Source organism: Eutrigla gurnardus (assembly GCF_963514095.1).
Source record: "Eutrigla gurnardus genome assembly, chromosome: 8".
In the NCBI taxonomy this organism is placed as follows: domain Eukaryota; kingdom Metazoa; phylum Chordata; class Actinopteri; order Perciformes; family Triglidae; genus Eutrigla; species Eutrigla gurnardus.
The window spans coordinates 19,209,177-19,237,085 of NC_139922.1; the positions used below are offsets into that span (position 1 = coordinate 19,209,177).

The 27,909-nt window shown below is 42.1% G+C and overlaps 1 protein-coding gene across 2 annotated transcripts; it reads left to right on the top strand.

Moving 5' to 3' along the window:
* The first annotated feature begins 1,506 nt into the window (after positions 1-1,506).
* On the top strand, positions 1,507-27,450 carry spen (spen family transcriptional repressor). 2 transcript variants are annotated; one of them, XM_084015447.1, is made up of 15 exons: positions 1,507-1,848; positions 4,391-4,711; positions 11,196-11,810; positions 14,570-14,727; positions 14,916-15,116; positions 15,207-15,358; positions 15,476-15,601; positions 15,772-15,885; positions 15,972-16,085; positions 16,179-16,279; positions 16,400-24,188; positions 24,302-24,646; positions 24,733-24,927; positions 25,070-25,228; positions 25,349-27,450. In XM_084015447.1, the coding sequence occupies exons 1-15, from the start codon at positions 1,766-1,768 to the stop codon at positions 25,478-25,480; spliced, it is 10,605 nt and encodes a 3,534-aa protein (XP_083871573.1). In that variant the 5' UTR covers positions 1,507-1,765; the 3' UTR covers positions 25,481-27,450. The 2 variants fall into 2 exon arrangements, with proteins under 2 accessions (XP_083871573.1, XP_083871572.1); XM_084015446.1 differs by having other exon boundaries at positions 1,508-1,848; positions 25,052-25,228.
* Positions 27,451-27,909: the final 459 nt, after the last annotated feature.

Here is a 27,909-nt window from a genome sequence, read left to right on the forward strand (position 1 = left end):
ACGACATTCTGCAGCCTACTGCTGGTTATATAGTGATAAATTATCCATCATCAAATGGACCGCAGGTTTTACAAGCAAAGGGCAAACAACAGATTCAGACACATAATAATCCTCATAAGTGAACGTGAATAACTTTTCTTGACTACTGTGGCATTGTTCCCCTGCTCATTTCTGCTTTAAACCATTTTTTTTTGTCTCATCAGCAAAAACTCCACACATGTTTAAAGGATTTGGTTTGACTGAATGCCTTTCTTTTGTTGCCACACATGCCAAACCAGATTATTTTTTTAATAAAATATTTGTCAACGGGATCTCTGATGCTTTGGTTTTAGTCAGACTAATGGAAAGTAGATACTCTTTATTTGAATGGTTTAAGAGTCCCATGTTTAATGGATGGATCAGCTTTGGGGATACACAAGTCACTAATTACAAGATTTTCACCAAATATTAGGTTGAATATTACAGGCCTGTGAGTCTGTAAAGGGTTTTGCCATGTGACAAACTAAAGTAGTACTACTAGTATTCATAACACATAAGTGTCTCTGGACATTACTTATCCTTTAGTTTGCTTGAAATAGGCTATTTCCTTTTAAATCTATGTTCTGAAAGTGAAATTAATGAGTAAAAAAGAACAGAAATAAAGATTCTACTATGTTATCATCAACCGTGAAGCTGCTGTATGACCTCAATAATTGAGATATACTTTAAAAGTGTATATCTCAACTTTAGTGTGGCGTCATATTGTTTACTGGAGCTCATCACGCCCTCAAATGTATAATCATTAACATTTAGAATCGCCTATAACAGGCACTTCATTTCCTGTTTCCTGAAGGCTTTAGTTTCCAGTTTATGTGTGAAAATGTGTCACTCAGACTTTTTCAGACTCTTTCAACGGAGGGAGGAGTCAACTCCTCAGACCGTTGTGTATGTCTAAATCATGTAATATAGTTTTACTGGTATAAAATGCAAACCTTGCCTAATATTTCATTCATCCATTCATCCATTTTTCAAGCAGGCTGGAGTCTTCCCAGCACCAATTACACGTGGTAATTTATACTATTTAGTTGGTGATAAACGATTGACACACCTCCACAAACTAGATGGAATGATCCTGCTACTTTTTTAATGTGGGATGTTGTTTCTGTGCATTTATAAAATAAATAAAACACAATGTTGCCGGTTACAATAACAAAACGATTGTAAAATAATTTAGCGTTACATTATGGAGAGTACCAATTATTTCCATACCAAACTAGCACTGATGAAATCCTCCTGTGAGTCAAAAGCTTCTCACATGTCAAAGCACCTTCATTCAACCAGGGGTATTTCTCACGCATGCGCAGGGGTGTAGGACTATCTCATCGGGGAGAGGGGAGAAAAAAAAGAAGTTCACACACAAAGCCACGCCTGCGCCGTGTGCCTCTCATTACAAGCGAAGTTGCTGTATCTTTTTAGGAAGCTACATGCTTTCTTTCGACACCCAAAGGTCGCATGGTGTCAGGAACGCGCCCAGTCACGGGAACAGTCCGGAGCGCGTTCACGAGGTGCAAGATCGCGCTTTAACAGTGAAGACTATCTAACAGCGTGCGGGGGGGATTCAACCTAATGGTTTACATTGGGTCACAACGTTCAGTCAATGATTTGCGCCGAGTATTTTTTTTTTTTTTCTTGTCCGGCGTTTATTTTGCAAGCCTTTTCTATTTTGCACGGGGAGACACTGACATAGCAAACTCATCTGTATGATAGGGGAGCAGGAGCACACAGTATGGTCCGGGAAACCAGACATTTATGGGTGGGAAATTTACCCGAAAATGTGCGAGAAGAGAAAATCATTGAGCACTTCAAGCGGTGAGTGGAAATGAACGATGTGTGTGCGTGTTTTGTAATGTAATGACGAGTGCACGGCCAGCATCTCTCTAGGCTCTTCTGTTGTGTAACATTTTAGTGAAGTCGGGATGAAGCAGGAGGTTTCCCTGTGGCATAGTCCCATTTGGCAACCGTGCTGTCAGCTCGCCATAAGCAACAACACTGCGTGATGCATTTGAGACGAGATGTAAAAAAAAACCGAAAGCAGCTAGCACGCGTCAACCACCCAGCTAGCGGACATATGTTTTTTTTTTTTTGGGCATTTTGACACGGTTACTAACTTGCAGGCTGGTGATAATAACTTTACTCGTCTTCTCGTTGCCGTGTGGCCGGTTTCATTCACACCAGGTAACCGTTTGGGCTTTTAGAAGAAACCGTCCACCTGCTTCGCCCTGGGACGAAACGCATTTCCTCTAACGCTAAACCGCACACGGCCAGTGTAAACAAACTTCAGCCTACCTGGCGAGCTGCTAGCATTGTACAAGCCGTGCATTTCGGTCTGCATCTCTGGCACACACTGCGAAGTGTGTCGCCGTGTGCTGTGTGGTGCCTGAGCGAACCAGGGACCCGGCGTTTCACTTGACTCCCTGACTTTGGCTGCCTTTGCTCAAAAGTATAGTTAATTAGCACACCATGTACCTATCTATCAGTGTAGCTATTGCGAGAACCGGACCCCCCCCCCCCTACACACACACACACGCACACAAAAATGTTACACAAGTCAGTGAAAGCTGAAAGGTGACGCGACATCCACGCTGCAACATTGTTGCAAACTGGCTGTGATTGAACAGGATGCTCCGTGTTAACCGATATGCAACATTGTAGCGCTGCTCTGTGTTTACTTCGTGTGTTGAACACAGAGAGACGATGGTCTTCTTTGCCACATTTATCACAGCGTTGCCCCCCCCCCCCAGCTGCTGACTCGCACAGCCTGCAGCTGATGTGATTTAAAGAAAACCAGACAACAAATCGATATTTTAATTACGATATTCTGATTGAGCTCCACTCGTGCTGTTCTTTTGGGGGCGGCTATTGGAGCACATCAATCCCTTGCGCCATTTATGGGCTTCCAGCTCTTTGTTGTCGTCCTCGGAGGGAGAAAAAAAATGTAAATATGATTTTGTGTGTGTGTGTGGGGGGGCTATCACGGTTGTCTGCGCGCTCTTGCCTCTCTCTTCTCGGCTGTCAAGGAAATAGCAGCCCGCCTCTCCGTCCATATGTGCCGGAGAGCAGACATCTACCTATACGAGCAACGCTGCGTTGCCTACTGTGTAGGCGTCGCCTTATCGGACGATAGCAGCTAAATTACCAACATAAAGCACACATGTCTATTAAACAAAATTGTAACCGAGAGGCAGGTTTGTCTCGCAACATCCAAACCGATGGGAATGACTTGCTTTGCACGCGTATTGTTTACGACACAGGGATGCAGTGAGCGAATTGCAGTTATAGTCCGTGTCTGATTCCGCCTCGCAGAATAATGGGCTACCTATACGCCGTTTTTATTCACACGAGCCCCGTGTTATGATGTGCGTTATGTTTTGAGGGGGATGGTGACTGGCAACATGTTATTGCCGTAGCGGAGGGGAAACCGTATCGGCCAGACGTTTTTTTTAGCAACGCTGCCCAGCTCCAGCGTGAACCCAGAGGTATAGTCGGGAGCATGCAGGTGCATGACAGCCCGATGTGTGATAGAAGTCATTGAAGATGGGGGGCGGCAGAATGAGTAAGCAGTGTGAACAGCTTTTCTAAAATGGCGTCGGAGGATGTTCAATGTTGGGAACTGGCATGCCAATAAATTTATGGGCACCCTACTGTCTCCGTCGGACAGCGAAAATACACTCGCGACGACAGATTCTTGGAGGGGAGTGGAGCTCAACACACGGAGATGATAGCGCGCTACTGGGCTCGCACATTTGGTGTTATAGGCTTCCCATCTGTCAATTTAACCATCACGTAACGAGAGAATATTTAAGGAAACAATGGGATGTTGTTAAATCTATATTTAAAATATTTTGAGCTATTAATTTAATTTTTTTGTTTAAATGTAAATTGATAATAATGAAACAGAAGAAACCACATAGACTTGCATTTCGATTTTTTAAATTTATTATTTTAAACTAACACAAATCCAATCAGGAAATGTCACGTCTCTTTCTTTGCTTCCCAAACCTCACCTGTCCGCTTTCCAGCAGCTGTAATCTTTATAAGCCCATCTTTCTCCCAGACAACATGCTAATGTGAGAAAATATATGCATTTATTAACATGCATTGTTCCACGGTTTCAAGCCCAGTTGCTGGGTTACTGTTGCCTTGTAAGAAAGTACCACCGAGCAGAAAATAAGAGTAGCAAAGCCATCTTCCCTCCAACCCCTCTACACGTGCACACATGCTCACAAAAAGATCATTTTCACCAATAAATTAAAAACTGAACACTGTTTGGGAATTCATGAGCACTGATGCAAGATAATTTCAGTTCAAAAACCCCGGCGCTCACCCTGTGCTTTCATTGTTTTCTCTCTAGATATGGACGTGTGGAGAGTGTCAAGGTCCTGCCCAAGCGTGGTTCAGAAGGTGGAGTTGCAGCCTTTGTGGATTTTGTGGACATTAAAAGTGCTCAGAAGGCTCATAATGCTATCAACAAGATGGGGGACAGAGACCTGCGCACTGATTACAATGAACCAGGCACAATTCCTAGTGCCGCAAGGGGGCTGGACGATAGTCTGTCCCTAAGCTCTCGTGGCCGCGAGGTTTCAGGGTTCACAAGGGCGGCAGGGGGGGCCGTGTATGGGCCCCCCACGTCGCTCCACAGCAGAGATGGACGCTATGAACGCAGACTAGACGGGTAAGTGGACAAAGTTTCTCTGAAGGCAGGGAGAACCGTGGTTTCTGGTAAACACCTTACCTCCAAGCATCTTCCCTCCATCTATTCATTTACTTGTTAGAGAATGAAACAAAGCTACACTCGCCAAGTGTAATCTGTTACTTAAAGGAAGAGTCAAAAGTTTAATCTATTGGGGATCATCTATGTGATCTTAAAAAAACTCCGTGAGGTGGATATATTTCATTTCGTGGAAAATGTGGGGCAAAGATTGGATATCGTAAAATTTCCCAGGATTATTGGAGATTGCTGGAGAGAGAGGGCTGGGGAAGGGGGGGTGAGGGGTGAGTGAAAGAGAGAGTGGTCCAACAGCCATCCCTGGGATTCCCCTAATCTGGAGTTATGCGCCCTCCTCGGTGGATTAATGTCACCCTTTTTCCTCATGTAACAAAACCACCAAGAGCACACATTATATGTATAAGACACCATTGTTTGGATTAGTCTAATCTGGTTTTCAATTATTGTGTGCACCTCACTGAGGTGTCCACATCTCTCGCGGTCTGGAGACACATGGATAACCTACACAGGATATTTATTCCTCTCTGTTGGATTAACGCTGGCCAGACACCTTAAGGATATGCTATCATGCTAAAGGTATGGGTTGCTTTCTTGGTTCTTTTGTTGTTTTATTTTCGGATTATATCTAAAATCAGGGCATTACAATTTGAGTGCTGGGAGACCTAAACCGGTGATCCAACTCAGTAGAGACAACAAGAACAAGTGAGCAAATACTTTTTTTTTTTTTTTCCCCCTGCCATATCTTTTGTGGAGATTATTTTTTTTTTAAATTTTCAACAACTGAGACTCGCAGATTTAAGGAGGACCAACACGGACTATGTTTGGATCGTACAATTCAAAGAAGAATGCTGTGAAATTTGAGACTGGAAAGTTGCAGTTGGAGATTTCCTCATGTCTGTGGATTACCTGCTTCTTTCCTGAATGTGGAACTATAATTTAACCTTGGATACAATCGCATGCAGAATCGGAGAACACAGTTGAACCAATGAACTGCATTTCCCACAGACATGAACAACCACAAGCTTCCAAACTGTTATGAATGTTGTCCACCCTGGGAATGAATCGGTGCTACTGCAACTAATAATCTGGATTACCGTTAAGAGACATGGTCTTTATTCTTAATCTGTGATGGCCAGACTTCCCTCCCTCTGCCGAAGGAATTTGACCACCCTGCAACTGTGCCCAGTGTGACCAATGTGGAATGTGCAGGACTTCACAAATTGAAGATGCAAGACGTCATTTTTCCATCATTGCTGTTGGGTTATCAATCGTGCACTACTTACCGAAGAGGGACTTCTGGATATCATCTATTTATTGTTGGATGGATATATGAACTCAAATGGACATTTCCAGCATTCAAAACGTCCTAACCTGGATCCGTACAAGAACATGTTTTTTTTTCTCTCTCTCTATCGTTTTAATTAAAATGGACGCTCCTCTTAAAACCTGAGGTTACCTGCCCTGAAGATGAGGATTACATTTTCTAATGTGAACGGTTTTGCTTCATTTTTCCCTCCCTCTCCACTCAACATTTTTGCCCATTTTTTTCTGCTCACAAAGTTCTATCTCCCTAGATTGTATTTGGAATTATAGGTCAAGTTACCACTCTCTCTCAAAAGGTTGGTATGTCCTGCCCTGTGTATTTTAGCTGTCCTCTCTAACCCCCTAGTTTGAACCCCTGTCTCTCTCCATTTCCCCACTAACCGAAGTAGCCAGTACATAGACTGCTATTACTCCCTGTGTGTCTATATGCCGAAATCTCTACCTTACCTTGTATTGTTTTCCTTTTCTTTTCCTCTCACCTGACCCTAACCTTCAGCTCATTTCCCCCAGTTCTTATGATGAATATAGCCACATTTCAACCATTATTATTAAAGCTAAAAGTAAAAAAAAAACTTAATTTTACACTGTCTTAATATAACACAAGGACTGGGTTGTGGAAGATTTAATTTTTTATAGTTTTTAAGACTAAAATATTGTCAAATACTACATATTTACAATATGTGCAGTGAAAAGCGGGGGAGGGGGACCGAGGGAGGGAGTGGGAGAGAGAATTATATGACCGTCATTTTATTAATAATTAATAGAGATTTTTGTATTTAATATTTCAATTTTTTTTTATCAAGCAAAATACCAAACACTTGATGGATTTTCTCTTTTTCTGTGTCGTATATCATTTTAAATTAAATAGGTTGAGGTTTGGACTGGGAGCTTGGAAAAATAAATACATTTTGAAATGTCACCTTAGCCTCTGGGAGAAAAAAAAACGCATTTAATAAAGTTAATGGCTGATCGATTTTAATTAAAAATAGTAATAAGCACATTCATCCATCATGAAAATAATCATTAGTTCCAGCCCCAGCATCTTTTGTTTAAGCTTTGTAGCTGCAGTTTTAAAATGTCCTCAGCTTCCTTTTTTTAATGGGACAAGAGTAGAATATGAATACTGTATAACCTGTCACAGGGTGCAGATTAAAAACACCTGAAAAATATAGCACAATTAAGATTATTTTTATAGCATTTCATACTTTTTAATGCGTTGGCCATCGTCATTATCGGCAAACCTGCAGTTGGAGAGATGACATATATCCAAAGTCCCTGACTGGATTTTAACGTCTCCATGTAGGTTTAGCTAATAAAACCATCATTGCTGAGAGATGGTAGACATTTCCCAACAGCCAGATATTATTCTCTACCATCTGTACTGTGGTATCGATGCCTTTTTTAATTCCTGATTTGTATTAGGCTGTTGAGGAGTTGCAAATCAATAAGCAGGACTGATTGATGACAGCGCCGGCTTTACAGGATTGTTGCTTCAGTTTGATGGATTACCTTCATTTGTATTTAATTCACTGGATTAATCAACAAAAAACCTTCCGATTATTTGGTTATTTGATGTAGAAACTTTTTTCGACTGAGTTTCCAGAAATGTATACTATATCACAATATAGATATAAATAACATGATTGTAAAATAATATAAAAAAGTCCAACCCGTGCTCCGCGGTTTGTGGACCTTAGGGTGCTCCTCAGTCGCACAGTTAACTGTTGGTTGGCACGGCAGTGGAATATTTAACAATTAGATATTTCTAAATAGTTTTGGAAAATTAAATTGATATGCATGCATTGCTCCCACATGGCCGAGCCTCCACAATGCTGCTTGCTGGAATGCATCCTTATAATTATGCTGTTCCTGTAATCCCAACACAGTTGATGTGTTTAGCATGCACCAGAGCAGACTAATAATCAAACACTGATGGAAATTCTGCCAAAAAAAAAGTCTAACTGAATTATTTTTAAGCCCCATGAATAATGTAGAACCTGTTTTGTGTAAAGTGAAATTGAAGGCTATCTATTGAGCAGCGAGCCTGCGCCACCATATTAGCATTTTTCGAGAGCATCTAGGGGTCAAGGTAATCCATCAATTTCACTGCAGACATTGTTATACCATAGATGTTATTCATGAATCCAGCACACCGATGATTAAATCAAATAAGCTGAAACAGAATTTGCCACCGACCCGCTGTACTTTATGTATTGTGCAGTGAAATGCAGACATAGTCTCCTAAACTGATTTTATCCTCAACATCCAGGAGGCTGTGTGCATGTCCCATGCAGTCTTTTGTTCTCGTGCCCCATGACAAAGGCCTTTGTTGGAAAGATTTAATGAAAGACTTCCATTTATGAGCCAATAAATGGATGTTGTTAGTGTCTATAGGTTACATTTATGTCAAATGTTTTACGTGGATTTTTTCCAGATTGGCTGCATCAAAGCATTTATACCAGTTAGATAATTGCAGAGTGACTAACCCTGCAAACCTTTAAATCCAGTCAGCAATTGTGATTTGTGGTAGACCCTCAATTGTTGCATCGAAAACAAAAACCTAAATGATATATCCTTGAAAGGGATAAAATAAAAATAAAACAAATGGTTGGAGAAAGGGTTAAATGGTTTCTTATCTGGCACAAAGGGTTTACGCTACGGGGATGAAAGCAGTCTATCAAAGTCCAAAGAAGAATGGCTTGTGAATATGAGGAACACATTCTTTGTCAGTTGTAAAGGTCAGATTGGGCATTTTTAGGAACTCATTTTATGGATCATTAATCAAAATGCCTTTCAGGACATCACAGGGCATCAGTGATGCAGAGGAAAACGCTTGTGCCATTTATCTTCAGAGAAATGGCAGCAGCCTCCGTTTAGCACCTTGTGTGAACCACATTACTCGGTTTGTATCGCTCAGACTGGGATGCAGGCGGCTCATTTCACTAACTCTTTCAGCTAGAGAGATTCACGTACAGTGTTTGGGTTCGGAGAAGCATTGACTGATTTTATTCTACCGGATCATGTGCGAGGAATCTCTTCCCAATCAGCTGGTATAGAATTTCCTACATCATACTTAACAATTGATAGTGTTTTAGTGGAAACATGACGCTGCGTATCTTTCAGAGTTATAGCACAAGAAAGTTGGGAAATCACAAAAGATAAACAACCTAACAAAAGGCAGCCTATGAAATGAATTACAAATGTTTGCTTGAGATTCAAAACAAAAAGCATTGTGTCCTCATTTTCACAACCAAACGCTGCAGCTAACTTCAGTTAAGTGAGATAAACACTTTCACAAGTTTCTCCACGTAGCAAATGTCTTTGATTTAAACTTACTGTTCTTTGTTGGCGGAGGCACTTAAGCAGCATGCAACATATCTTTAAACAGATGTTGGTCCAAATCAATTAAAGTTCCAAAAGATTTGGATTCCTTTTATCAGTGTTTATTGTAAATCCCATCTAGGGAATTGGTTGGATTACCTCTCTTCTCACACTTGATATCATAAGCTTAATTGCACCCTAAAAAAAGAAAAATAGCATGTCGTGCTGTTGAAACCTAAAATCTAATTATGTGATACGCTCTTAGTTGAAAGTAGACATTGGCAGGAAATATAATATAATATATAGGTACCAAACTAAGGAAGATGCATATAGATTTGTGTCGAAACGCTCCAACAAGACGGTGTGTGTGTGTGTGTGTGTGTGTGTGTGTGTGTGTGTGTGTGTGTGTGTGTGTGTGTGTGTGTGTGTGTGTGTGTGTGTGTGTGTGTGTGTGTGTGTGTGTGTGTGTGTGTGTGTGTGTGTGTGTGTGTGTGTGTGTGTGTGTGTGTGTGTGTGTGTGTGTGTGTGTGTGTGTGTGTGTGTGTGTGTGTGTGTGTGTGTGTGTGTGTGTGTGTGTGTGTGTGTGTGTGTGTGTGTGTGTGTGTGTGTGTGTGTGTGTGTAATATTTTTCTGTACTTTTGTTTGAACTGGACAGAGAATAAATCAAAGATGGTTTGTAAGTGTTATATTAAACCATATTCCACACTGTGTTGTAACAACATGGCTAATTTGCTGATTATAATTTGATCTGAATTCAAACAGTGGTAATTGCTGTCCTGTCCCGCTCATTACTTGGGGTTGGTCATTGCAGTCGCATTGCCAAATTAAATTCTCATTTGCTTTATTCAGAATTAAGATGTTTGGGACTGAGCAAAATGTCCTTATTATTACCGTTTCTAAAGTGCATCTTCATAAAAAGATGTTTTGAAGAGGTTTTTTTTTCCGGTAGTCAAGTGGTGTTAAATTGTGTAATATTTATAAACAAAAGTCCAAACACCTTCAATGGAGCCTCTCAGCTAAATGATCAAATACAATTAATGTGACGTTTGTTATAGTTACAAGACCAGAATGAATTGAAAACCTATAAAGAAGTGAACCTCACATGTAATTCTAATATATATAATTAATATAAGAAATATTTCTGCAAGTCTGTTATATCCTGCATTTATACTCTGAAATAAGCTGCAGATTTCTGTTCTTTTAAAACACTGATTGCATGCCTTTTGCTTAAATCTCTTCTGGTCCTGCGCTGATTGTATTTTCAATATAGTGTGTTTCATTTTACAGTAGGGTATACAAGTTCTGTGATCTATTTGATGCATGCACTGATACATTATTGAATGATAGCACAGCTGCTTTAAAGAAGAGCAATTTTATACAAAATATGTATTGTGTTTACACCTCCAAGCTGATGCATCAAAGGCAGCATCTTCGGCAGCATCACTTGACAGCATCTTTGTTTTAGGATGAAGTGGTTGGTTTTATGGCAGGAACTGATACATTTCATCTCCAAGTCATACACAGTTTAGAAATGCTGTGTTGTCTCAACCAGTTCAACATTGTTATCCCCATGTAGTTCAGCCTGTAGGCTGGGAAAGAATCACTTCTTTAGATGCTTGAAAACCACCCTTCTCTAAACACTTTAGAGCCCTGTCTTCCCATGTCTCCAATTTAAGAAAAACCCACCAGAGACACCTGATAATTTTGTTTGCCCCCGTGTCTGATGCTAGCAAATTTTCTTGAATGTAGCTAATGTGATGTTGTTCTCTCTTCCTGTTTTGTTTAGGACGACTGAAACTCGGGATAGGGCATACGATCACAGTGCCTATGGACATCACGAGCGTCCCGGTAGCAGTTTTGAACGCCAGCGGCACTATGAAACAGACTATTATCGTGACACGAGAGAGAGGACTCTAAGCACAGCTGGGAGCGGGTCTGGTACCTCCAGTGGAAGTGGGACAACAGTGTCACCAGGAGTCAGTGGAACTATCGTCAGTGCTGTTGCTGCCATCCCAGGAGCAGGTGTGTCAGCAGTTGCCACGACGGCAGGAAGCGGAGCATCTACGTCCAGCGGGGTCGCCTTCTACCGCTCCCACAGCCGGAGCCCTTGCCGCTTTGAGACGCCGGAGCCTCGCTATGAGCCTCGCGCCAGGGAACCCTTTACTTTGGCCAGTGTGGTTCACAGAGACCTTTACAGGGAGGACAGGGGTCGGCGTGGGGAGCGGTCATACCGCCACAGTCGTAGCCGGTCTCCGCACTCAACACATTCTCGAAATCCCTCTCCTCAGAGACTGGCGAGTCAGGCTACCCGTCCTCCACGCTCCCACAGTGGCTCAGGCTCCCACAGCCGCTCCTCCAGTTCAGACTCAGTCAGCAGTACCAGCAGCAGTACGAGTGGCAGGTGAGTGAAGCTGTCCAAGATTTCCATCCTCATCTGGCTGTTGTTTTCCTTTGTGCATCTCAGGCTTAAACCGGTGCTGGGAACTGGGTACAGTATTTTGAGACGGAAATCGGCACTCTGAATGCTGCTGCAAATGATTGTAATCCTTCACAGAATCGAACAGTTTGTGTTTGAATTCATTGGGACAAATTCAAAAGATTGATAATTCCGTCATTTTCAGAGTCCAACAACAGTGTGGCAGGAGGAGAAATTAGTTGTTGATTATGCTAAAAGATCATTAACGTCTGACACTCCCTGGTAACAACAATACAAACAATATATTCATAATATATTATTGATCAAATTATTTTTAATAAAATGTTCAATATTATCAAAAACACGTTTAGTGGACCACTCAAGATTTTGCAAACCCCCCACCCAATAAAAAACAAGGCAAGGCATGGCAATTTTATTTGTATAGGACCTTTCAACAACAGGAAAAACTCAAAGTGCTTTACATAAAACATTGAAAGCATTGGAGAAAAAGCATTAAAACACAAGGCCATTTACTGTGTTTACCTTCATTAAATCACCTTAAAATGACACCAGGCTGCTACAGTAAACAATGTAAACACCTACACACATCAGACGGGTTATAACTCATTATGCTCGTTGTATGAGGGAGACGTCCAGTTACCAGGACTCATCTTACTTTCTTTTTCGCAACAGTAGCGTCTTGTGTTTTAGCCTTGAAACACATTACAGTGCAAACACTGTTGTGTAACGTCGATAACCAAACAATTTGACCGTGTTCGACGAGGTGAGACGTCTAGTTCAACATGTGTACATTTGCTGTATTGAATTTCTTTAGTCAAAACACCAATTTTTCCAACAAGCACAGACTTGCTTGCACATTTAATTCCTGGTAAGAGGAGACTCTTATCAAGAACACTCTGTTGCTCAACTTCCCTCAGTGCAGAAGCTGTGGTTTTATAAAATTCATCGTTTCAAGATATATCTGCTATTACTGTGTCATTATCTCTGTTTCTTCATCAGATTTTTTTTTATAATTTTAAAAAACGATATAAAATATGGCCAAAATTCACATTCATTGTAAATGTGGCAACAATGGGCTTGCTTTTACCTTTTACAGCATTTAAACATGCGTCCCATCTCGCAGGTGACCCAAATTGCATATACATATCTGCATGTTAAAAAATGTATTGTAAAGACACCACGAAAGGCAGTTATCATCCCCGACGAGGATTTATAATGCATATACACATGTAGGTCCACTATCCAATTAAACAGTGTGTAAACCTTTGCAGCAGTGTTGTGTGTGCAGATTTCTTACTACCTTTTTTTTGTTTGATCATTAGGGATTTGTTTCTCCAGTGAGAAATCTGTCATCTGTGATTGTCATTGACAAGGTTGTTGGCAGAGTTTTTGATTGCTGGTAGGAGTCAAAGCCTGGAAAATGGTCTTTGCTGCATGAAACTGCCGTGATGAGACATGTTGTGGGTTGTTAATATTCAATATGAATAGGTTTATTGTTCATACTTTGGATTGGAATAAGTGAAGGTCCACGTCTGTCGTCATAAACAGAGTCGGTCAGTTGTGTTTTGCCAGTGAATCTGGCCTGCTCTGTTTTGAATTTGATATGCTCATTTAGCTATTTCTGTGCACTGCTGACTGAGTCCAGGTTCTTGTTAATATATTGCTTTTTTATTAGTTGATTTGGGTTATTTTTGAGTAGTAATTGTGCAAGGAAAACATAAATAAAATAAGGTTGGGATAATCTAATGCAAGTAAGGTCTGCAGTTTTAAAAATCATAAATATGGCTGTCCATGGGATTTACTATACTACATACATTCACCTCACCCTTCTCCAGTTGATTCTTGTTTTGTTTTTTTGGATAATCGCATCACCTTTAGACACAGCAGCGTACACAGCTCTGAACGACATATAGCGACACATGTGGTTTGATGAGGCAGCGCTATAGGGGGAGTTTCAGGAGAGGGCTGGTATATTTTCTTTTCACTGCCTACCTCTGTGTATGTGTAATGGCTCCCCCCCTCCGTGAGATCCAGTTGGAACTGGAAATTTCTGGCCAGTGCTGGCTGCCTGCCCACTCCCACAGGCCAGGCTCCGTCAGCAGCACTTCCGGGAGTGTCTGAGCGCAGGAGGAGAAAGTGAGAAGGAAACAAACAGCAGAGGGCCTTGAAAGCCAAGACAGGCATGGGAACGGTTCGAGAAAACGGTGCATGAAGCGGTCATGAATGTGCTACTGATGTGGAAATCCGTCTTTATACTGATAACCAGATGCATCGTAGAAATTGACAATTGCATTATATTGCCTGTTCAATACAATATCCAATCCAATCTTTCACCTGCAGATTGGACAGAGCAGAGAATAGAACACATTTTTTCACCTTTTTATGAGTCATTGTTTACAAAAATCCCGTTTTAACTGCTGTTTTTTGCCATTGAAATATAGTTTTTTGCACATGTTATCCAATCACTGAATTATCTGTTGGAACATTTTGCACTAACAGGATATAGCACTGCAAAATGATTAATCTGTATACAGTATCATCATAGCAATGTCAGATTTTATTGAGGTAAAAATATCCATCTAAATTCTTAAGGATTATTTGGAAAGGCAAAGGCAACAACCAGTTCCAGTTGCAGAGAGTAACCCCCTTTAGACCGTACATTGATCATGATAGACTGTGAAGCTTGCAACAACATCTAAGTCCGTGGTTCTCTTTTGCCACAGTGATTCTAGCAGTAGTTCAAGTGATGACTCCCCGGCACGTTCAGTGCAGTCTGCTGCTGTTCCTGCACCCTCAGCACTTCCTTTATCCTCCCTTGACAAGGATGAACCACGTAAAAGCTTTGGCATCAAGGTCCAAAATCTTCCTGTGCGCTCTACAGGTTAGTTAAAAGGTGTTCCTACAGTGTGCAACTACAAAGAGTTTTTTTTAATGCAGACATAACAGTGCACTGTAATACTGTATAACCCTAAAATATTTATGAAAAATCATTATCAGTATTTTTTTTTATTTAATAACATTACTTTTCAGTGTACATATTTAATAAAACATTTGTTCAATTAACTACAGATACGAGCCTGAAGGATGGTTTGTTCCATGAATTTAAGAAACATGGAAAGGTCACATCTGTACAAATCCATGGAGCTTCAGAGGAGCGCTATGGGCTTGTCTTTTTCCGCCAGCAAGAGGATCAAGAGAAAGCACTTGGAGCGTCAAAGGGGAAGCTTTTTTTTGGCATGCAAATCGAGGTCACGGCTTGGAGTGGCCCTGGTAAGTCTTGATCTTTTAACTATGCTGCAGCACAATCGGGAAACGACAAAAAACGCGCAAGGTTTTCGAAAGAGCACTTGTGTTTTTCAGAGACTGAAAGTGAGAATGAGTTTCGGCCCTTGGATGAGAGGATAGATGAGTTTCATCCAAAGGCCACACGGACGTTATTCATTGGAAACCTGGAGAAGACCACCACTTACCATGACCTGCTTAACATCTTTCAACGCTTTGGAGAAATAGTGGTAGGTGCTGTTTAACTGTGGAGAATCGGGTCATATATGTAATGGTAACCATGCTGCGTAGTTTTGAGATGACCATGCACAATGACAGCATATTCCTTTTTTCATTATTGTGCAAAGGATATTGACATCAAGAAGGTGAATGGAGCCCCACAGTATGCCTTTCTACAGTACTGTGACATTGCCAGTGTCTGTAAGGCCATAAAGAAGATGGATGGGGAGTACCTTGGTAACAATAGATTAAAGGTGAGAATTATCAGGTTAATCTTATTTTAAATCTGGCCTTTACTACCACATTCTTGTCTTTCATAACCATAATAGTATTATTTATGATGATTTGTATAAACCGTTCTATAATTAGTTCGATGTTGGATTAAATATTTGCATTCTTACATTTTGTTCTTTTTGTTTTTCAGCTGGGCTTTGGAAAGAGTATGCCTACGACGTGTGTTTGGTTGGATGGATTGGCCTCAAACACAACTGAGCAGTTTCTTACTCGTCATTTCTGCCGCTATGGACATGTTGTCAAGGTAAGTCTGTTTATTTTCCCCCCTCACAGTTGCCCATTGTTTACTTTCTGGCACATTGGGACTCTATTTTCCTCTGTCTTCCGCAGGTTGTATTTGACAGAATGAAAGGAATGGCCCTTATCCTGTATAACAACATTGAATACGCACAAGCTGCTGTCAAAGACACAAAGGGGTGGAAGATAGGGGGCAGCAAAATCAAGGTAAATTAAAAAAAAGAAAATTTGCTCTGAAAATTTGCTCCGTATTGTTTTGTGTTGTTGATGATTGAAATGCATACAATTTTTTCCCTTCAGGTGGATTTTGCCAATCAGGAAAGTCAGATGGCTTTCTATCGTTCAATGCAGGCATCTGGCCAGGATATCCGAGACTTTTATGACATTCTCACTGAAAGGAGGTTTGTATAGTTTCCCTAAGAATGAATAATTTTAATGTCTACTGATAAACATAATATTATTACAATTATAGCATGTATGATGGATTTATAGCTTGCTCTTTTGGGTTTATTTCTTGGCAGGGATGATCGACGAACTCAATATGAGTTTCAAGCAGAAAGACAATATTACGAAAATGTACGAACACCAGGAGGAACATATACTGAAGATCCTCGTCGCAAATACCCTGCCCGAAGTCGGGAGTTCTACACTGAATGGGACCCATATCAGGGAGATTACTATGATCCACAATACTTTGAAGACCCCCGTGAATATCGAGAATACAGAGCTGACCCTTATGAGCAGGACATTCGCAAATACAGCTATTTGCAACGGGAACGTGAAAGAGAGAGGGAGCGCTTTGAAACAGATCGTGGACGTGATCATGGGAGGAGGACCATTGAGCGTAGCCAAAGCCCATCTCACATTGCGCCTCGTCGACCTGCCAGCCCTACTGCATCACCTTCCCTCTCAGAGAGGATACCAAGTGATTCAGATCGTCGTGTTTGTTGCCGATCTTCTGAAAGAAGCGGTAGCTGCAGTTCAATCTCCCCACCCAGATTTGAAAAACTTGAAAAGGCACGCACTGAAAGGTATAATAAAACTGACAAACCTGAGAAGGATAGAGTCTTTGAAGTTGAAAGAGGGAATCTGGTTGAAAAGGAGAAGAGGCCTGGACGTAAAGATCGTGGGGACAAGGACAAAAGTGAGAAACAGCGGCTTAAGAAGGCAAAAGTTGCATCACCCGTCATCCAAGCATGCGAGACAGAACCTGAACTTGAACGAGATGTTAGCCCCGAGTCCGCCCTTCGAAGTAAAAACAGTAAAATTCCAAAGGAAGGCTCAAGCAAAGGAAGGTTAGACCTTCTGCCTTGTGTTGTGCAATTAACACGTGTTAAAGAAAAAGAAGGAAAATTGATTGGTCAATCTGTCCAAGAAAAACAATTACCGAGGGGTGGGAGTGACAGTCCTAGATTGGCATCACCTACAGCTGACCAGAGGAGTCCTCTGTTCCGCTCAGAAACATCAAAAAGTGATGTCTCTAAGCATGGAAAGGTGCCCAGAGACAAAAGCATGCACAGTTTAGTGGAAGTCATTGAAAAGGATGCAAAAATCAAATCCAAAAAACATGCAAAGTCAGAAATGGGATTTGAGAGTGGTATTTCTGTAGATATTGACCGTTTGGCTGCCAGAAAAAGGCGTTTTGAAGACTCTGGGAAAACTGATCGACAGAAGCGAACTAGTGAGGAGGATCTTGTTAAACATGGACTTCATAAACAGTGGACCAATGCTAAGGAAATGGACTTGGATAAAAACCTTTTGATAAAAGGGATGCATAAAAAGGAGCACCACAAGGATAAATGTGTCCGGATTGTTTCAGTTAGCAGTCCCAAAGATGGACGAGACTGTGAAAGCAACTCCGTAGGCTTTTCTCTGGAGCAGCAGTCTCGACTAGGGGAGCTGCCTGAAGATGCTACAGATAAACTGGACTCTCCCTACCTTAAAATAGATTTAGCAGGATCAAAAAGTGAAAACGGCTCCAGTCTGACAAAGATGCTAGATGATGGCAGCCTTAATTTGGATGAATTAAAAGAACAGAAACAGGTTTTGTCTGAAAACGAACAAGGGAGAGGAAAGTGCAGAGACTCTGATGACGGAGATGAACACTTTGTGCACATTGACCAGAATATTTGCACAAAACAAATTGAACCAAGTCGATGGCTCCGACCCAAGCTTAGTGATCTCGATAAGCTAGTCAAGTTTGAAAACCTGGAAACTAATGACACTCCTGAATGTGAAAAGGATTATATCATGCATGATGTTCCGAAATCAATTCAGGACATGGTCAATGATGACTTCTCTTCCGGTAAACGAAAGAAATTAGAGAATTTTGACTTTGAAATAGTCACTGCAAAAAGAGAACGAAACTTTCCAAGTTCCCAAAAGTTGAACGAAGAAATCTATCAGAGTATATCATCCTCAAAAGGACATGGTCACTTTTCTGCAAATGAGCTGGATGAAACCACCCAGATTTCTGTGTCAGTTATAAACAAAGAAAGAAAATCTCCAACGACAGATGAGAAATTTCCACACACGGAGTCACTGAAAAACAGTTTGGGCTTGACAGCGACACATTTTCAGTCTTCTGACACTGAGCTCCCAAAGCTTAAGACAACCTTGCTTGGCTGTGATGAGGAGTTAATGCACCGCTGGGAAAGACGGCTAAAATCGGATTCACTTAGAGTGGAAATGACTTTCCCTAGTGATGTTGCAAAACGTGAAACCCTCCGAAAAAGCCAGGATTTGGAACCTGGCGAAGTGCAGTCTGATTCGGATGATGATGGAGAAAACAAACACATCTCTCCCAAGTCCAATAGTTCCTTGTCTTATATCCTCAGGGAACGGGACGAGAGGATGACAGATGTGAAGCTTTCAGGCGCATTGGAAAAGAATAAGTTTTATTCTTTTGCATTAGATAAAACTATAACTCCTGATACTAAAGCACTCCTTGAAAGAGCTAAAACACTGTACTCCTCCAGGGAAGATAATTGGTCCTTTCTCCCCTCACGCTTTCCAACCTCCCACAGCTGTTCGGATAAGGACAAGGTAGAGTTAGCACCTCGACCTATTCCTTCTTGGTATATGAAAAAGAAAAAGATTCGTACTGATTCTGTTGAAAAGCTGCATGATAAAAAGGAGGAACTTAAGCCACAGGACCAAGAGCGACAAGACCTGTTTGCGTCTCGCTTCCTGCACAGCTCAATCTTTGAACAGGACTCCCGACGTTTGCAGCATCTTGAACGGAAAGACCCAGATTTAGAAACTCGAGTTGGAAGGCCTTTTGCTAAGCCAGGTGCTCCTGAGGCACAGCCTGAAGCTGGAGTAGGTGAAATGCCACAAGAGCCCATAGTGCTTTTCCATAGTCGGTTTTTAGAGCTTCAACAACAAAAGGACAAGGACCATTCCCCACATGATGCTGAGAATGATTCGATAGTGTTGGAGGTTAAAAGAGATGAAGTGCAGAATACTGGTAATGTCCTCTCTGATAAGGAAGATGAGCCAGTACTGAGGGTTGATCAAAAATCAGCAAGCCCCCCAATAACCTTGTCAGTTTCACCATTTGTTCTTTCCCCAAAAGAAATCTCTTCACCAGAAAAGAGAGAAATGTCAACTCCATCCTCAGATCAACCTGAAAAAGTAGAGCCAGTTATTGAGGTATCACCATCTCATTCTTTTCCTATGGATGACTTCAAACCACTTGCTCCTAAGCTAACCATATCCCCTCCAGTTGTCCTTTTGGGGCCAGAAAATGAAATGGAAACAAAAGCAGAGTTAATTGTACCCAAAGCAAACATTGGAGATAATTTAGCAGTGGAACATAATCATATTGTGGAAGATAAGTCTCCCACTCCTGGTGTTCCCTTAAGTGGTTTAGAGAGAGAGAATGCAGAATTGACTTACTCTGACTATCCAAAGATTGAAGACAAATCTGTAATTATTAAGATGGAACCTAAAGAAAATCAGGAAACAAAACACACTGAGGAATCTGAGAAAACTGAAACTGATAGTGAGGCATGTATGCCAGAGCTAGAGTCTGCATTCAAACCATTACCAAACCGAAGACAACCCAAGAATAAAAGGGCAAAACCACTGTCAGTATTACGCACTGCACAACTTCCCCAGGTTGTTGCCACTGAGAAACCTGCAACACGAAAGAGTGAACGAATTGACCGAGAGAAACTCAAAAGGGCCTCATCTCCCCGTGCAGAAGTGCCAAAAGCATCAGTTGAGCCCAAAGCTTCATCCAAGTCACCAATTCAAGCATCAGATTCTGAGCAAAACCTTGAGTCAAGTTTGATTCATGGCAGAACACGTCGCAGGAATGTAAGATCGGTCTACGCAACGCTACACGAAGACGACCAAGCTGGCAAAGAGGCGGTTGAGTCAGCACGCCCCATGCGCAAACGTGCTGCTGATAAAGAACCAATACAGCAAGATGTTCCAATTCCATCTACCAATGCAAGGCGAGGACGCCCACCTAAAAGAGTTGTCAAACGAGATGAAGATATATCACCAGTTAAAGAGGATCAGCAAAAAATGATTGAGGAAGACACAGAGGTGAAAGAGACCTCCCCCCCTGCAGAGGTTATGAAAGCCTCTGAAGGATGGCGTTCACCCCGTACCCAGAAAGTGCAGCAAACACAACCTGCTTCATCTGCTCCCGTTAACAAGAAAGGTAGAATAGACAAACAGTCTGGGAACACAACAGTGCTCGCTGAACAAGCTGATCTGGGAAGTCATGATGAGTCACAACTTACTCCTGATTCTGAACTGTTTGTGAAGCTATCAGAAAAGGCGGACAATGCAAGCTCACCATTGCACAGAATGGAAAAAGATTCTGTTGGAAAGAAATCTACTGACAGGGATATTGAGAAGGTAGACACCAGCTCCTCTGAGAGACACCAGCCTGAAAAGAGTGTCAAAATGAAAACACCAAGGCTGAAAAGAAATACCAAGCAGGTCACTGACGATAAATCACACAGTTTAAAAAATCTTGAGATCCGTGTAAGCGTTGATGACGTAAAAGGTTTACTTCGTACAGAGGATGAACCTGAGTCATTTGAAGTTCCCACTATTACAAAAACCAAGATAGTAGCAAAAGAGAATGAGGAAACAAAGATCATAGGCTTTCCAAAAGAAGTAAAAGAACTTGATGCACAGGAACAGGAAGACAGCCTATCAGAGCCTGAACTTCCTGCTGATCCAGCCGCTCTTTTGGCACGGCAGATGGAACTAGAGCAGGCAGTTGAAAATATTGCCAAACTTACAGTTGAGCAACCTCCTCGACCGTATAAGGAACCACCGGCAGAGCCACCTACTATATTGCCTCCTGTCATAGTAGAGCCAGAGGCTGAGGTTGAGGAGGAGAAGCGAGCTAATCCTGCAAGCGAAACTGAACTTGCAGCCGCTATCGATTCCATTACAGCTGAAGAAATGTGTGCAGATGGAGATGGTTTCACCGCTCCTCCTGCTTACACCGGTCTTAGTCCGACCCCTGAATCATTAACATCCCCCTCCTCTAATGAGATTATGGAACCTGAAACACACATGGTAATCAACAATATTCTTGCTGCAGACTCAGATGATGGTGCTCTGACACCCACGCCAAAAGGACAAACGGCAAGGTTGAAGGCAGGTGTGGATACCCCCCTACTTGAAACACCCAAGAAAACAGGCAGAGTTAGAGCCAAAACCCAGAAGAAGTCGAGAAGTCGCAAAGGGCCAGCTAATAAGAAAGGGAGTACTGTTGAAGCAGTTTCACAACCAGGACCCTCCCCAGTCAAATTACCGGAGTCAATCCCAGAAGACCCAGAAACCATCAATTCAAAAGCGGCCACTGTTACAGCTGGGGCACCTGCATTAGCTTCTGTGGTCACTGCCGTTGCAACTTGTAGGCGTGATGTCACAAGCGCTATAACTGTGGACACGCCCAAAGAGGCAGAACACCCTGAGGTTGAACAGCCTGTACCCAAAGAATCTGCCTTTCATTCAGGTACAAGCAACATCTCCAGTAGTAAAAAGCATCCCCAAGCAGAAGAGAAATCTACCCCTAGTCTTGCCTCTGCTTGTCCGCAACCTGTATCCCAGTTCAGTGTACCCCTGCTGCGGCCTGCTAAAATGCCACTGTCACCAGATGGGCTTCCTCGAACTGAAGAAAGTAGAATCTATGTTACTCCTTCGTGTCATGTTACAGTGGTAACGCCTTCTCCACCAGCATCAACTGCACTTGGAACCCCTTCAGCAAATCCCCCAATGCCTCCTGACACGAAGGCTTCAGATATCGACCCTAGTTCCAGTACCTTAAGAAAAATCCTAATGGAACCTAAATACGTTTCTGCATCAAACAGCAATTCTATACCTACCACTATTGTGACGTCAGCGCTGTCCGATCATTCACGGATGTCAGAGAATGAAAATCCCTCTGATACAGTGGGTTCAAGACAGTTATATCCTGATGAGAGACCACCTTTACCCCCTCAGCCGATACACCACAAACCCTTTCCGCTGACAGAGTCCCAACAGAACTGTGGAGAGAAGATCCAGCATACAGTTATTTCTCCTCCTACCTCAGTTATAAGTCGAATTCCAATGCCTTATGATACAGAGGAAACACCACGTATTTCCCTTAGCAACCGAAGCATCGGCCTGTCTATTCCCAAGCAAAAATTTAGGTCAAACTCCAATGAGAATAATCGCTACCATGGCATGAATATAGTGGAAGATACGACTAGAGGGCGCTCTGTTGTTGAGGCCACTCCCTACAGTGCAGGCTCCAGTCCCGGCCTCAGGGTCAATACATCAGAGGGTGTTGTTGTTTTGAGTTATTCAGGACAGAAAACTGAAGGACCCCACAGGATGAGAGCCAAAATTAGTCAAATTCCTCAAGCCAGTGCTGGGGATATAGAGTTTCAGCAATCTGTGTCCAAGTCTTCGATAAAACAAGACCCACTCATCACATCATCCCAGTCACCTACCCCCAAAGTAGTCTCAACTACAGCCTATGGGCACACAGGGGTGCTGTTGACAGGCCAGTCATATAACTCTCAACCTGTCATTTCCAGTATGAAGCAGGAGAGTATTGGGTGTGACAAATCTGACGCCCCGTATCACACAGCATCCCAGGGTGGCGTTGTAAAGATGTACCAACAGCCAGTTAGTTCTCCTCAAGTATTGATGTACAACCAAGCTGTGATACAGCAGCAGGGCAAGAGAGGACTGGGGACTGAAACTCTTCCAAAAAAGATGGACATTGGTAAAGCTGTTCAGCAGTCTAATCTAAGCCCAGTCATGAGTCCACACCACCCATCACTAGCTGGCACCCGCATGAGCCCCAGCCCTAGCATCCCGACTGATCGCTCAGCTCTACACCTAAAGCAAGAACACCAATCCCCACGGACAGCCGTTCACTCCCCTTCACACTTTGTCAAAGCCTGTCCTCCAAGTAGTTCCCCTAGAGGCACTTCTGTCGTTCTGGGTCATGGAATGCCACCAATGTCGACATATCATTCTAGCATGCATCATCCCCACTCAGAGCAGTCCTCCGTCATAATTCAACCTCACAGTGTCACTCAGACAATGGCTCACGAAGCCAGGATGAACACCCCACCAATGTCTGCGATAAACTATGGAAGACGAAGTGACCCACTGTCTTCTTCCCACCCAGGGCCTCCACAGCGCTCAAACACGCCACAGCCTAATGTCATACGAGATTTGGTACTGCAGTCCCATTCAAGTCCCCAGGGGTCAGTATCAGGTGGTGGCGGCGGCGGCAGCAGCAGTGAAGAAGACCCCAGACACTTTAACCAAGCCCTTAGTAGAACTTCCGTGCCCCAGCTCCAATCGGATGTAATGATGATTCACAGTGATCACAGAGGACTCCACCCAAGCATACGCATGGACCAGTATAGAGACATGCACCAGCGCATCCTCATGCACCACCAACTGGGAGAGCAATCTGCTGTAGAGGCAAGACAGCCACGCACATCAGAGACTGGAATGTCTTCGATCAACATTGCTGGACCTTCGAAGAGTCCTATAGTGGGGAAGAGTATTGACCTTTCTGCAAAAGAATCTCACAAACCATTAGAAGGAAAGCTGATACATCCACCCTCCAATGAAAGTCGAATCAGGGGAGTCCATGCATCTTCTCCTGTCCTGGTGTCTCCCCACCAACATGGGGTTCAGCTGATGCATCCAGGAGGTGCAGGCTCCTTTCCAGTGTATCGGGAAATGCGGGGCTTTCCATCCCAGTTTCCAGGACATCCTTCATCGGGACACAACCTGGCTAACCAAGGAATTACGTCTTCACAGGTCATTTGATATGCTTTTGTTGCAGATATTTCAGGATTTTATTATGCATATTAAGTAGTATAGACATGCAAAATATGTATAACAATTAATTTGGTATGTATTTCCTTAATCAGGTCCCTCCGGAGCCTGAGCTGGGTCACAGGGGTAAAATGTCTCAGTCACATGTAGGAGGAAGTGATTCCAAGGTTGAGAGTCCTCATCTTCGCCATGTTACCTCTACGGACCTCTCACACATTTCCCGAATATCCCGGGATACAGTCTCCCCGTCATACCCGTCCCCCATGACGTCACCTATGAGTCTTACCCACAAGCCAGATCTATCTCTACAGAAAGGCCCACCAACCTTCCTGCCAACACCTCCACCGGCAGGGCCCCTATCAAGTTCTCTGCCTCCACGACCTGATGCTAAGCTGGAACATTCGGGACATCGTTCCGTTGACATGGTGCAGCTTTTGACGGTAGGAAGACCAGCAATGTCATCAGACATGGAATACGTTTTCAAGATAAAATATTTGAAACACATTTTCTGTTTTTTGCTTTACAGAAATATCCTATTGTATGGCAAGGCCTGTTGGCACTGAAGAACGACCAGGCTGCTGTCCAGTTGCACTTTGTTTCTGGCAACACCATACTGGCCCAGCGCTCCCTGCCTCCCACAGAGGGAGGTCCTCTTCTGCGTATTGTCCAGAGGATGAGGCTTGAGGCTTCCCAGTTGGAGAGTGTGGCACGGAGAATGACTGTGAGTATATTGTTGTCTGAAAAGAAGTTTGTAAAGATTGATCAAATGAAGACTTGACTGTAAATTCATGGATTTCGGTCAATAACCTGATTAACGCTCTGCGCAATGTTTACATTTATCATAGAGTTTTCCTTCCTGGCAGGTGGAGAATGACTACTGTTTGCTACTGGCTCTACCCTGTGGTCGAGACCAAGAAGATGTCCTTGGTCAAACCCAAGCTTTGAAAAGTGGCTTCATCACCTACCTGCAAGCCAAACAGGCAGCTGGCATTATCAATGTGCCCAACCCTGGCTCTAATCAGGTCAGTGGAAACGTTTTCCATTCTACCTTTCTATATAAATTGAACTGGTGTTTCTCAATGGAATGTCCTAAAGATTGAGTTCTGTCTCTCATCAAGATATTTTCATCTTTTGATTCACAGCCAGCTTATGTGGTCCAGATTTTCCCGCCGTGTGAATTCTCGGAGAGCCACCTTTCGCGCCTGGCCCCGGACCTTCTGAACAGCATCTCCAGCATTTCCCCTCACCTCATGATTGTCATCGCCTCTGTTTAATTACCTCCATTTTTTCCTGAACAAAACACCAGCCCTTTTGGATTCGCCCAGTTTTGGAAACTGGAATTGCCTCACATTTTTTTATGAGTTGGACTCTTAAAAAAAAAAAAAAAGAAATAAAAAAAAAAAAGAAATCTAATTTAGCATGCACTCACCTTTTCTCTTTCACTTCACCAAGTCCTTAAGTCATTCATGACATTGAATTCCAAAAACAATACCTTTGCAGAGAGGATCTGAAGGCTCTAACTGGATTTTGATGATCATTTCTGATTTTCCATTTCATTTTTGCCAATTTTGGAGGTGTTGTGCAGCCTTTTCTAATTCATAGCACCCATCATGCTATGGATTGAGGCCTTCCTATGGGATATTTTTTACCTTCATAAAAGTGATTGTGATTTTTTTTTATATATATATAAAGACAAACGATATAAGAAGTCATTGCACTATGTTAAGGAAAAAATTGTGAACTCTGTACAGATTTGAGTGTAAAATGATACATGTTATGGAATTATGCTCGTGATCAGCCATGCTTGCGCAAGATAAAAGAAAATCATTGCCTGGAAACGGATCCAGGATAATTTCAGCCTGATTAATCATACTGCTTTCGCTCCTCTACCATAAGCCACCTTCTTCATCATTTCCGGACTCAACTCTTCATCCCTAAGTGTTCCCTGCCCCAGGAACTCGAGAGGGGACGTTTAGAGTTGTACAGTTTACACTCAATGCCTCAACAGGGGACTATATAAAGAATATTTAATTTTGTTTATTTTGTTTGCATCTTCTTTAAGCCTAAGGGTATTGTGGACAATTGTGAAACTGTAAATATTATAAATATTTTAAGACTGAAGCAATGTGGAGAGACCAAGTGAATTATTTTACAAGACTGAACATCAAGTTTTCTGTTTTTCTTCTTTTTTTTTTTCCTTTTCCTTTGGGCAGGGGCAAGAAAGGGAACGGCGGGAAAGGATCAGTACAGGATCCAGGAGTGATATTCAAGGAAAAATATTTTTAAAATTGATTCTGTGCCAAAACGTCTTTTGCAAATGCTCAACACACGCAATGTATCTAAAACAAAATTGATCAGAACCTATTTTCATATGTGACTTTGTATTTTGCTCCTCAGAGGGCAAACCTGATTCCTTTTTTTGGTATTGTTCATCAGTCCAACTCTGTTACTACAGTGCTTTTACATTATGAAGTTGTATCCTCATTTTGAAGGAACCATTGTATTGTAAGGGTTGCATTTTTGTTTGTATTCCTGTTCGTGTCCACCCTGATGTGGTCCTTTACTGCCCCCTGCTGTCTAAAAAAACATTCTTCATATTAAGGACTGCATCCTGAGGCCATTTAAGCCGTGACTTCATGCCAGATTTGCTATAGCATGCTTTATTTTCAAATCTTAAAGGGTAAACTGAAATTATAGAGGCAAAGAATGTGACTTGAACTTGACATCATACCGCTAATGGATGTGTTGATTATCTGTCTCCATCCCTCCCCTTAACTGTCTCCTCGAGCCAAGCTGTAAATATTAATGTCCTTAATCTGTGCTCTTGTGTGTTTTTCCCCCTTTGTAATTGTCTTTCTTCAGGGTCTTTTATGTTTGTTTTGTGCAACAAAACAAAGCAGTCTGAAGAGACGGGAGATGAGGAGTGTGAAACCGATGTTGAAAGTAAAACCATGCTTGTCAGTTTTGTGGTGTAAATATTTCTATGACTGCAAGCTGAATACTACCATGGTTATGTTGAAGGCACTTATAATTTTTGATAAACAAATGAAAAGAAAATGCAAAAAAAAAAAAAAAAAAAAAAACAACAACCCCAAAACTTAAAACAGTGATTATGAAAACTGTCTTTTGATCAATCTTCATTTTGAGTGTATTTTGCTGTTCCTCCATGAGGACATTTTAAACTGTAAAATAAATGGTTGTTTAAACTTACTTCTGAAGATCATTAAATGGTCCGTTGCTCTTGGTTTGTGTTTTTGTCAATTGCCTTTAGAAAATGTTATTTTGATGTCCTGGCTGGTGAAGAAATATCTATCCAGAATCTTGTTTAAGAAGGAAGACTTATAGTGCTGTTATCTAAAATGATCTAAAATCTGCAAGCTAATCTGTTCATTGTCTGGAAGCGTACATTTGCATGCCTCCAATTGAAATGGTGAAAATTCTCTAGTGTCATTGCTGGTCAGAATCAGTGTTGCAGTCCATTCAGCCATCAGAAGATGTCAGTATTTGCCTGAAATACTTTTCTGCAGCACAGTTCAGTGAATCGAATCAGGTCACCACACAAGTCAATTTTTGTTTCAATTCACTATGAAAAGAATTTATTCTTTGGGCCCTGGCTTCATATTGATACGACTACTTATTTCCCTGGAGGATAGATAATATCTTTTTATTTCTTAAACCTTAAAAATACCTCGGGTAAGAAAGT